The following is a 13,250-nucleotide window of genomic DNA, read 5'->3' as shown; positions in this document are numbered from 1 at the left end:
TGTGACCTAAATTCCAAGTTCAGGTTATAGTTTACTAAGTCACTGGTACTTAACTAAGGAGAAACATAAGATCACCAGTGGGTCTTTGCCAAAGGAAAATAAATACATATATACACACTCTGTGTGTTCCCCGCACTCCTTCCTGGTGTACTTTTCAGCTGGCTATTTCCAGGGCCTACAAAATGGCCCTCAAACATAATATAGGGGATTCTGATACAAATCATTGGTTAAGAACCATTGTACTAAATCCTGTACCCAAACCTTTTATGCCTGTTTGATTTTTTTGAAAATAGTATTAACTATTTGGAATTACTTTGATAAAATAGACCTATACATAGGAATTTAAAGTTTCAGAAATTTTTAAATTGGGACATGCTATTAAAAATTAGTGTATATTGGTAACTTCTACCATCCTTTTTAGAATTACACTTTTAAAGTCAATATGAGCTTAAGAACACAAAAATACATAAAATTTGAGTTATTTTCATGATCGTCATGTTATTATATTTAGTATTCAGCTAGGGATATGATGTAAGAGACTGATTACAGAATCAGCAAGTTTGTCAGTTTTTCCGATAAGCAGTCATTTTTCTGCCTGTAGAAAATATCAATCAAGTGATAATCCAGATCTAGAAAATCATCCTGAAATCTTATTTATTTTTAAAAATTAAGAAGTGTTTTTTTTTTTTTGTTTGTTTGTTTGTTTTAAATAAAATGGTCATTCATTTATCTCTTCTCAGACCAGAGGAGGCAGATAAGACACTGATGTTGCTCTGCCTCCTTCCATACCTCAAAATCCTTTACCTCAAAAGCTTTCTCAGTACACTGCCAGGAAGCCATTATTAACTGATTGGAATTGACACCAAAGATGAAACCTAGTTGGCATTTCTGCCGTATGCAATATTTTTTTGGGGGGATCAAGTTTCTTTAGTTTAAATGGTATTTATATGCCTTGATGGAATCTTCTGTTGGAAATTAAAAATAATTCATAGTGGTTTTTAACATGAATTACACAAGTGATAATTCACAGAGGACCCCTCCCCAATAAAAAAAAAGCAAACAAAAGGCACGTTAACCTATAGTGTAGGAATTAGTACATTTTTTTCCAGAGGTAGCTGACCATACACAGCCTGTGAGCCAAATCCAGCCTGTGAACAAGGAATGATTTTTACATTTTTAAATGGTTTTAAAAAAATGGAAAAAAAGAATACTATTTTGTGAAAATTACATCAGATTCAGTTTTCAGAGTTCATAAATAAAGTTTTATTGTAACATAATCATGCCTGTTCATTTACTATCTTATGGATGCTTTTGTGCCACAACGGCAGAATTGAATAGTTGTCACAGAGACCATATGGCCTAGAAAGCCTAAAATATTTACTTGTCTGGCCCTTTACAAAAAAAGTTTGCCATTCCCTGTTTTAACATAATGTGAGCAGTGAATGATTGCTTTGGGCTATTTAGTAAAGGAGAAAACTTTTTTTGTTAATATTTTAACAAGTTTCTGAAAAGGAATAATTTAGAAAGTGGCTACTGTTGATATACAGATGAATAGGAGTGGCAGCCCTTCTTTTATAGACTGGAATGGGCACAGAGTTACCAGCTATAATTTACAATATCTCAGCTCATGCTGTTATTTTCTAACATAGCTGAGAGGAAGTTCACAGCACTATTACTGCCACAGATTCTAGCAGCTGTTAGATCTCTGTGCTAGTACATTATAGAGCAGCAGTTCTCAAACTTCTTGGTTTCAGAACTACAGACTAAAAAAAATTTATAACTACAAAGAACCTTTTAAATGTGGTTTATATCTGTCAATATTTATCACATTAGAAATTAAGATGAAATTTAAAAAATATTTAATAGTGGCAATAATCCATTAACAAAAGAACAGATTTTTATGAAAAATATTTTTCAAAACAAAAAAATTTAGCGAAATTTTTGTAAACCTTTTTAATGATTGTTTTAGCGAGAAAAAACCACGGATTCTTGTGTTTATCCATTCAGTTTGTTATATGTTGTTTTGATATGAAGGAAATCTGGCCGTACACAGATATATAATTAGAAAAATGAGCATTTTAATTGCTTTTATAGATCAAGATTTTGGTTGTTTTTCTTTGCTACTATACCAAAACTCAGGTTTTTAAGTCAGGTTTATTGAAGTACAGTTTACATATACTAAAATGTCTTTTTTTATATATACATTTTATGAGTTTTGATTAACCATACAATCATATAACTGTCACTACAGTCAAATTGTAGAATCTTTTCATCATCCTCAAAAGTTTCCTTTTGCCCTTTTGTAGTCAGCGCTCTTCCCTTACTCCCAGCTTCGGGCAACATCTAATCTGATTTTTGTCACCATAGTGATTTTTTGTCTTTTCAAAGTATCATATAAATGAATGGAATCATGTGATATGTAACCTTTCAGTCTTTCTTCTTTCATTTAACATAATGTGTTTGAGATTCATCCATGTTGTTACAGCTATCACTAGTTAATTTCTTTTTCTTGTATGGATATTTATGCATTACCAGAGCTGAATATGGTATTGTTTCTAGTTTTTGGTGATTATAAATAAGGCCACTTTAACCATTCATACACAGATTTTTGCATGGACTTATGTTTTCATTTCTTTGGTAAATGTCTAGGCATGTGATTGCTTGGTAGTATAGCAGGTGTAGATTTAACTGTAAGAAGCTGTCAGACTTAAAAGCTGCTGGACCGTTTTTGCATTTTCACCACCAATGTGTGAAAGACTCAGTTGCTCTACATATTTACCAGAAATTGTCCATTTTGGGTTTTTTTTAGTTATCCTAATCAATATTAGATTTAGTTTAATTTGCATTTTCCTAATGGTGAATGATATTGAGTATCTTTTTGTGTAGTATTTTCCATTTATATGTCTTTGGCAAAGTATCTATTTGACTCTTACCTATTTTTTAAAAAATTGAGTAGTGCATTTTTTTTTTTAATATGAGTTGCAAGAGGCCTTTCTATATTCTGAATATCAGGGGTTTTTTTAGTAAATAATTTGCAAGTATTTTCATCTGTGACTTTTTCCCTTAACTTTCGAAGAGTTTTTATTTTAATGGAGATCGACTTATCAGTTTTCTTTTATGCTCATTTGTTTTGTGTCTTAAATCTTTCATAACTTACAGTCACAAAGATTTTCCATTTTTTTCCTGGAAGTTTTGTAGTTTTAGATTTTATTTAGGTCTGTGATATCTTTAGAGTTAATTTTTGTATGTGGCATGAGGTATGAGTCAAGTTTCTGTTTTTGCATATAGATATCTAATTGTTCCAGCATCAGTTGTTGAAACACATTGTTTTCTCTATTGAAATGCATTGGTACCTTTGCTGTGTATCAATTGACTATATAAGTGTGGGTCTATTTCTAGATTCTCTGTTCCGTACCATTGGTGCATGTGTCTGTCTTCTCACTAAGACCACACTATCATGATTGCTGAACCTTTTAGTAAGTCTTAAAAGCAGGTAGTATGGATTTTCTTTTGTATGTCTTTTCCAGAATTAATTTGGGTATTTCTGTTCTCTTGCTTTTTCATATAATATAAGAGATAGTTTCTTAAAAGTTATAGTGCAGAATCAGAAACCATTAATGAACTTTCTGTCTTTTGTAACATTAAAATGTATTAGGTTCTCTTGAACATTGGATGGAATTTTTTCCACATGAATGCTTTTTAACATCACATATGATTCATTTGAAAAATATTGGTTCTCTGAATTATATAGACTTTCTGAATATTGGCACATTTTGCTATTCAGCATTTAAAAGTAACATTTGTTAATATTATTACTTATCTTATTAGAAAGTTCTTTAAGTATTGGGAAGGTATCATGCATTTAATGGTAGTGGTTGCTAAAATTCTTAATTTTGGTTGAAAGCTCAAAGTTTATCATTGGTGATACACACTGTCAGTTGTCTTTTTGAAGTTTAACAGGTTTATTTAGTTCATTTTTGAGAACATGTTTGCTAGATACCCAAGACTGAATAACCATGTTTGGTTTAGTTCACAAATCAATCATTCAAGGGCTTTTTCTTTAGGCAACCATTTTATTGCAGTATGCAGCAGAAGTGCTTTTGCTTAGTTCCCATTTTGTCACACAGAATAGAAGTGTACTCAAAGGTTAAGATTTGATAAAATTAACAATATTACTTTTTATCAAGGGCATTTTTAAGTAAAGTAAAATTGACGTTTTCCAGAGAAATCTTGTGATATATGTACTCACTTTCTATTAATATGTTTATTATTCTCAAAGTACAGTTATTGACCTGGAAACCTAAACACAATGTTATAACACTGGGAAGACAGTAAATTTTTTGGCATTTTAGGAAGATTTGAAGTTGGTGTGCTGGGTCTCATATTTTAAGAGCTTGTACAGTTAACATGTATGTGTGTTTATATATATATACATATATATATATTTTTTAATCTTATAGGTGCTATACTTGGTAGATCAGAAACTCAGGAGTGTATTTTCTATAATGCTAATTGGGAAAGAGATAAAACCAATCGAACTGGTGTTGAACCCTGTTATGGTGACAAAGACAAACGGCGACATTGTTTTGCTACGTGGAAGAATATTTCTGGTTCTATTGAAATAGTGAAGCAAGGTTGTTGGCTGGATGATATCAACTGCTATGACAGGTAAGGAAACATTTAAATTTTTATGATAGTGTTAAATAATTCCACCCTCCCTTTTTTTAAGTTGCAAGAGAGTAGATAGATCTTATAAGTTCTCATCACAAGGGGAAAACAACATAGCTATGTGTGGTGATGGATGTTAACTAGACTTATGGTGATTGTTCCACAATATATACAGATGACACATCAATATATTTTATACCCTAAAATGATAAAATGTTATATGGAGTTTCACTTACATTTTTCTTTTTTTAAGATAGAATTATGAAGACCATAATAACATTCTCTGATGACAAGATATATGTTTTAAAGTAATAAAATCAATATGGTGTGTTCATGTTTTATCTTTGATACACTTTGAATAATTGACCAGATAGTGAGAACTGTAGATAAGAAACATTTCTTTCCCTATATTGTTAGGATTTGTTAGCATTTTTTTAAATGCCAAATTTTAAGGAAAAAGGATTTTTAAAATTGCTTTAAAAGTGAGCATATCTGTTGAAAATCTGTCTGTAAGGAGAATAGAGCTTAATCGTAGTATTTAATTTCCTTTTAGTTTTCTTCTTAATGTATCTGGAAGAAATTGATCTTACTGCATTTTTTTCCTTGCAAAATAGGCCTTTGTTCTTTACCCCAAGAGACATTTTAACTCGACGTTCAGAATTACATCAGAACTAACACAGTCCTCTTAGAAAGCTACATTTTATTTAAAAGATTTTTCTTAAATTGTTTTATTTTGTACTGGGAATAAAACAGTGGACATGTTATTGACTGTTGGTGATCTTTCTGTAAGGAATCCCATAGATAAGGGCTGATCACTTAAACTGTCTGGGCCACAGGATTCTTACTGTGGATGGGTGCTGATAACTGGCAGAGGCTATAAAGTCCTAGATAACCAGACTTCTTGGAGCCCAAAACTGTTGTAATCATGGAATACTAGATGCTTCCTGATCTGCTTTCAGGAGCCCCAGTTGATTACTATGAATCTCTGGTAGGTTGGCCATATGTATTTACTAGTAAAATGCATTGAATAAGTTCATCAATTGAATTAGCACCACTTTTCAGGAGAAATTACAATAGTTATTTAAGTACATATTTAGTATTTAAGGTATACTTCTAACTCTGTGAATTTTCCAGGGATTATTTCTCCATAATTAAACATTTTAGCTGCATTTCGATTATTAGCCTCTCTATTAACAGAGGTGATCATCAAGTGATATTTGCTCTTATGAAAGATAAATAGAGTCACTAAGAAAACAGTATTTCAGGTTTCTCAAAAAATTAAAAAAATAAAATTACCATATGATTCAGTAATTCTAATTCTGAGTTTATATCCAAAGAATATGAAAATGCCAAATCAAAAAGATATATGCATTCCCATGTCCATTGCAGAATTATTTATAATAGCCAAGATGTGGAAGCAATCTATGTGATATAAAGATGTGCGTGCATGCACACACACACACAAAATGGAATATTATTCAGCCATAAAAAGAAAGAAATCTTGCTATTTGTAACTACGAGGTTGAACCTTAATGGCATTATGCTAAGTGAATAAGTCAGACAGAGAAAAACCAGTACCCTATGATCTCACTTAAATGTGGAGTCTTAAAAAAAAAAAATAATAAAACCCCTCATAGATACCGAGAACCAACCATAGGTGGTTGCCAGGGACTGGGGGTGAGGGGTATGTGAAATGAGTGAAAGGGGTCAAAAGGTGCACATTTCCAGTTATAAAACCAATAGGTTCTGGGGATATAACATACCAGCATGGTGACTATAGTTAATAATAGTGTGTTGTATATTTGAAAGTTGCTAAGAGAGTAGATCTTAAAAGTTCCCATCACAAGGAAAAAAAAATTATAATTATGTGTGGTGATGGGTATTAGCTAGACTTAGTGTGGTGATCATTTCACAATATATACAGATATCAAATCATTATGTCATATACCTGAAAAATAATATATCATATATCAGTTATATCTCAGTTTAAAAAGAAAAGATAAGTAGGAAGAAGTTGGGGAAATAATGAGATTTGAGTGTTATTTTTATCTAAAACTATCACTGATCAATTGAAATCAGAGATCCTTGTTCTTTGTAGTAAAAAGCTAATATGCTTCTGACATAAAACAGTACTGCTGTAGGTTAAACTTTACTAGATAATGGAGAGTGGATTGTTCAGTGCAAATGCTTGCCTTTACAGTGATAATTACTGGCTTTGTTTCTAGGGGTCATATGCTAATTTAAAAACATGTGAATTTTTGTTTTTGTGCTCTGAGTTTGATTAAAAAACATTAAGGACATTAAAGAAAAAAAGATTCAAGAAATGTTAAAGTGTGAAGGAAAAGAGTAGTAAAAAGAAGAATGAAATTGGAAGGCGAAAAGTAATTTTCTAGAATTAATTAGGCTAGGTATTTAATCATGTTAACATAATTTGAGGCATAATTCTAAATACTAAATTTACATTTATATATACTTTTCTCTATATATTCTTAAAAATTAGCTTTAATTTTTCTTTTACTTTCTACTCGATAAATATTTGTATAGATTTCATTTTAAAGTTTGAATTTTGTTAAAGTTGCATTCTCCCTGAAGTATTGAGTTTTTCATTTTAAAGTTAAATTCAACCATATCATCCTAACAACTATCACAAAAGCTTTCAATTTACCCGTAAGATATATCTTTAAATTACCTGATGTTTATTAGTAATATTTAGATGTTCAATTAAAAAAAATAGGTACAGCAGTACCCCCTTTTTCACAGTTTTGCTTTTCGTGATTTCAGTTACTGTTGGCAATTAAGTGTCATTTTCCAGCCCCAAAATATTGAATGGGAAATTCCAGAAATAAACAATTTATACATTTTAAAAATGCATGCCGTTCTGAGTGTTCAGACGAAATCTTGTGCCGTCCTACCCCGCCTGGGACTTGAATCATCCCTTTATCCAGCATTTGCACATTGTCTACTTGCCTGTTAGTCACTTAGTAGGCATCTTGATTATCAGATCAGTTATCAGAGAGAGAGAGAGAGAGAGAGAGACCATATTCACATAACTTTTATTATAGTGTATCGTTATCATTGTTTTAGTTTATTATTACTGTTGTTAATCTCTTACCGTGCCTAATTTATTAATTAAACTTTATGATAGATATCATTTGTAAAGGGAAAAAAACAATATATATATATGTAAGGTTCAGTACTATTCTCAGTTTCAAGCATCCACTGGGGTCTTCGAACGTATTCCCTGTGGATAAGGGGGGACTACTCTATAGCTGTTTCTTAGTGGTTGATTAGCATTTGTACTAGGGGCTAAATCCCTATCTTTTCAGCAATTGAGGTCCTATGTAGAAGGCTGCCCAAATCAGCCTAACTAATCAGTTTTTGAGTTACTAGGTTCTCTTATTTGTTGTTGCATATTGTTTTTTACTTGTTGCTTATCTTAACCCTGTTCATTGTGTTCAGGGAATTTAAATCTTATTGTTACAAAAAAAAATGACACTCTTAATTCCCAGGCCTACCTAGTTTGGGTCTCTGATACTGAGATATGTTCTGGTATGAGGTATAAACTTGCATCATTTTGTGTTTCTGTATTTATGTGTATGCATATGTGTGTGTGTATATATATATATGTATTTATATGTACTCACATACAGTTTTATATATAATGTTCAGTTTTTGTATTCCGTAGTCTCAAGGAGTCAGTGTGATTGTTATAAAATCTGCTGATGATTTTCTTCTGATGACGTTTAATAACAGGATTCCAGGAACAGTTTCGAATTTTAAGAATTGAACGTTGGCTATTAAAAAAAATCTTGAAGTTGACTATAAAGGACTTATCTCTGAGAACTTTAGAAAAATACTTAATGTAGATTCAGTATAGTAATATTGATTCTAATTATTCCTCTTTTGTTTATTTATAGGACTGATTGTATAGAAAAAAAAGACAGCCCTGAAGTATATTTTTGTTGCTGTGAAGGGAATATGTGTAACGAAAGATTTTCTTACTTTCCTGAGATGGAAGTCACACAGCGTAAGTATACAGGGAAGATAAGAAATCTGTTTAGTACATTGAAAACAAAGCATATTTATGTTGATGGAATAATTTACTTCTTAGTTTTATTACTCTTATTTTTCTTCTAAATTTTGACCCTATATTAAGTACTGTAGAGTTTTGTAGACCAAATCTGAGCTGTTTTTCTCCCCTTTCCACAGCGACTTCAAACCCAGTTACCCCCAAGCCGCCCTATTACAGCATATTGCTCTATTCCCTGGTGCCGCTTATGCTGATTGCGGGGATTATCATTTGTGCGTTTTGGGTGTATAGGCATCATAAGATGGCCTACCCTCCTGTGCTTGTTCCAACTCAAGTAAGTTATTGATTTGTACTTTGTACTGTTTTAAATTGTTTATTTTTAAGGAATATTACTATGGTGAACCCACTAGGTTGTTACCAATAATTTTTCTTTGGAGTTAATTTTTGAATGTTTATTATCATGGGAACTATAGCTAATTTTGCAAACATTAATTTGTTATGTCCTAAACTTTTCTCACTTTGTGGTTGAGGTAGAGTATATTGAAGGATGTTCCCATCCTGTGCTCCTTGAGAAAGTTTTATTGTCATTGTTGTACTTTACTGTTTGAGATACACCCTGCTTAGCTTCTTGAAAAGTGATTGATGATGGAGGAATGATATCATGACCCTTCTTTTTCCTTCCTTTCTCTCCTCCATTCTTAAAATTTGGTGCCTTTTTCAAGACTATTTGACCAAAATACTCATCTTACCATGGGGAGGGACCCAGAAAGGTAACCAAGAAAGTGTGGAGTTTTACAAAGGCATCAGGAAGATATATCCATTAAAAAGTGGTTTTGGAGGAAAGAAACAGAAGAGCAACGTTTTTTTGTCATGTATTGTTGGTAGTTCCAAGTATTATATTTTTTGTTTGCAGCTAATCAAGTGTATACTGAAGATTAAAACCTTTTTAATGCTTTTGAATCCTACTCCCCTGGCCTGGAATATATCTGAAAATGTAGGTGTGGTGGGTAATCACATTAAATTGATGAAATTTTCCTCATTCTCTGTCATGTAGACAGTTGGCACTGGCCCCTGGCTTTACAAGGACTTTAATATGAATAGTTGATATTCTACAGACTGAGATAAGGTGATAGCTTTTGGTTATTCTTTCTTGAGACATCTTTAAACACTAGTTTTTACTAGGTTTCTTTTAACTCTTAAGATCAGATTACCTCGGTCTTCTGGATCTCTTGGTTTGTTTCTCTAATACCAGTAAGATTAATGGTTAAAACTTGATAGAAGAAAATGGTAAAGACCTATAATTTAATAACCAAAAAATTTCTTCTCTTTAAGCTTTATTTACATAACATACTTCTTTTTCAGTACTTGCAGCAATCTGTTAGCATTAGGTCATTGATCCCCATAATCTTTGTAAGATGTGTATATGTAGAAATAAACCCCAAAGCAAAATACCTTATTCAATTAGGTAAATACACTGTTTTGTACAGCTGAAATATCTTAACTTTTATACATTAGTGACTAAGTTGTGGATGTATTAAATATCTTCTCTAAAAAGTATTTTAAAATAAAAAATTTTAGTGTCATCCTCCAAATGACCATAGGATGCACTTTACCTTCTATTTTTATTCAATATCTACATTTAGGAGAAAGAGTACTAAGTACTATAGTGGTATCTGAATGTACCCTCAGTTTGTAGTATAATAGAAACAAACTGGAAACTACATTTAAAAATAGATTTGTTGTTTCTTAATAGAACTCTAATAATAATAATATAATCTTATAGATAACACTGATTTGTACAACAATGATACAAAACTATGGTTGGAATTCTTTTTTAAGGGCTGAATATCTTGTATATGAGGCTAATTTAGAGAGGCTAATGAATTCAAGGGTTTAGACTTTAATAAAGGAAAGGCGCAATTGTTATTCATAATTAAGAACCAATATTATCCATCTCCGTGAGTTTTAGGTATTTGTTTTAGATATGGTTAATGTTATTGTGCACATTTATTTAGTAATTGCATTGTTCTGTGGTGAATTTGGATGAATTGTATGAATTACTGAGAAATAAGAAATGAATTTGAAGGTTTTTTTTTGATGGAATGACCTGGTCAAGCTTTGTTATTAAAAATACAAGACATGCCTGATTTTATAGTTTCCTTCTGTCATAAGCTATATTGTGGAAAAGGAGCATTATCACCAATGTGGAACTTCTTCACTTATGACATCTTTATTATGTCTTAGAAAGTTATGCAAAATAGTTCTGCAAAACTATTTAGGGGCCATTTTGTTACAAAATACCCAGTTTTCTCTATTTCAAAATAATTATTGATAATTATTACATCAAGCATTTATTGAACATTGACAAGTACTAGAACAAGTACTTAGAGTACTTGTAAGTAATATATTTGTAGAAATACATAAATTAGATAAGAATCTTAAAAATACTTCAGATATATAATTTTTTCCAATGATTTTCAAATTGTGACTGGTATATGAGGATCATCTTTAGAATTAGTTAAAAAATACAAATTCGTGCACTACACCCCTGAAAGTATGGAACGGGGCCCGGAATATTAGTTTCTTGTAAGTTTCCCAGGTGATTCTGGTGACCAGCCAGGTATGGAAAGCACTGATTTGATTTACCTCACAGGGTTGTTTATGTAGTGTAATCCCTATTTTATAGATAAAGAAATTGAGACAGCAAAGCTCACAAATATCAGAGCTGAAATCTGAACCAGGGACTCTGACAACTAAATCTTTACTCTTATTGCTTATACTGTTCTGCCTCTTTTTTCCAGAAAGTGGTTGCCTTGGGTGTTTCACATAATTTAATAAACATTCCTGGCATCTCAGAATCATTCTAAAGGCTAATTTGTTCTCCTTCTTTTGGTTGTTAAATAGTTTGACTGCTAAACAGCAATAATATGATCACATTGTCTCCCATAGGACAAAAGGGAAAATAAATAAGTTATAGATGTATAGAAGGTCCTATTCATGTGTTTTCCATTAAAAATTTCTTAGCACATTTCATTTTAGAATAGGGTTTATGAACATTGATCAGATTTTAGGCAAAGATTTCTGTGAGTCTGAGTTGATAATGCCAATGCCTAGTAGGCATTCAAGACTTTTTTGAGGGATAGAAGTAGATAGGGGAGACATAATACACGTTTGAAATCCTAAAGTAACTTCTGTATTTTATCTCATATTAATGTACCAATATTTAAAGTTTAATTCCAAGAACAGTTAGGAAAAGATCTTACATTTTTGTTATGGATTTCTAGAACACTTTTTCTTGAAATTCTTTGAATACTTTTAGACAATGATATAAATTTTGTCATTCCTTTTATTAGGGAAACTTCCTTAGAGCTATGCCTAGTGGCAGGTTTGTGGATTAACTGGTCTGTTTTAAGAGGTTAGTCTTATTTATCCTGGTGATGTCTTACTGACAAGTCATTTCTTCAGTAAGAACTATACTTAAGAATTTACAATGATTTTCAGCAGAGCAAGAGCTAAAGTTACATATACTGTGCTCATTCATTGGTTTGATCTCAGTCTTTTTTTCTCCTTGGGAAATAAATGATCAGTCCTATGGGATATTCTGGAGGACTAAGAGATATCCACATATATCCTCTTAATAAGCTGGTTCTGGCAGTTAAATAGTGGGATTCTCTATTTCTAAGACAAAGTTGTTTAGGATTTTTTTCTGGTTTTATTAAAATTTTATTCAAAAGATGTGATATAGGGGACTATACATGCTTTTTAAAATCTGGTTTTTAATTATGGTTCTTAGTTAAATATATTTGTTTTAAAATAAATGTTAGCATAGTAAAAGGCCTATAAAAAGATATTTTTACTATTGTGTTGTTATTTATTTTATTTTTATCGAAGCCATTCTTTTTTTTTTTTTTTTTTTTTATGAACTGTAAACTACTGTGTTTCTAACATTGTTTCATGGTATCACTGGCTTCCCGGTCATCCTGATTGAAAACCTTGTAGACAACTGCTTCTCCTAGTCTTGGTCCTGTCATTTACCAAGTTCTTTTTATTTTCCTCTTTATCCTCCCGGATCTTTGTTGTAGCCCAGGACATTATTACAGCCAAGGCTGAGATTATTTTCATAATTTCATAGTTGGAGTTCTTGCTTCCAGTTCTCTCTCCTCATCTATATTGTTGCTGTAGAATAGTATTTTACATGTCTGATTATATTCTGTGCTTAAAAATATTTGAGGGCTCTCAGTGATCATAGCAAAGAATACAGACTTTGGAGCATGATGTACCTTGTCTGCCTTTTGATTCTTTTCTCTTGTTACACCCTAAGGCATCCATCATATGCATCTAGATTGGTATAAGTTATGCATCCTCCTTGAAAGAATTGAGAAAATAGTGCTCAAGTCAGTTTCACCCTTCTGTAATTCACATGAGTGACCCCAGTTGAGAGAGGCTCTGGTCATTTGTGCACATTTCATTTTCCTACTTGATTGTAAGCTCCTTGAATACAAGGGGTGTACTGTAGTCACTACTGTACCTCATACAGCATTTGTATGTAATA

At 31.8% G+C, this 13,250-nt stretch overlaps 1 protein-coding gene across 1 annotated transcript in view; it reads left to right on the top strand.

Annotated features, from left to right (window-relative positions):
* Window positions 1-13,250, top strand: part of ACVR2A (activin A receptor type 2A) — a 79,851-nt gene that overhangs the window by 40,466 nt on the left and 26,135 nt on the right. The window contains exons 2-4 of the mRNA XM_016151145.2: window positions 4,461-4,668; window positions 8,586-8,695; window positions 8,878-9,032. Coding sequence (XP_016006631.1) covers window positions 4,461-4,668; window positions 8,586-8,695; window positions 8,878-9,032 — 473 coding nt within the window. The remainder of the gene's footprint in view (window positions 1-4,460; window positions 4,669-8,585; window positions 8,696-8,877; window positions 9,033-13,250) is intronic.

The sequence above is a fragment of the Rousettus aegyptiacus genome, unplaced genomic scaffold (assembly GCF_014176215.1).
Source record: "Rousettus aegyptiacus isolate mRouAeg1 unplaced genomic scaffold, mRouAeg1.p scaffold_m13_p_2, whole genome shotgun sequence".
NCBI lineage: Eukaryota > Metazoa > Chordata > Mammalia > Chiroptera > Pteropodidae > Rousettus > Rousettus aegyptiacus.
The sequence above is the reverse complement of the archived record's forward strand: the minus strand, read 5'-3'. Positions and strand labels throughout refer to the sequence as shown.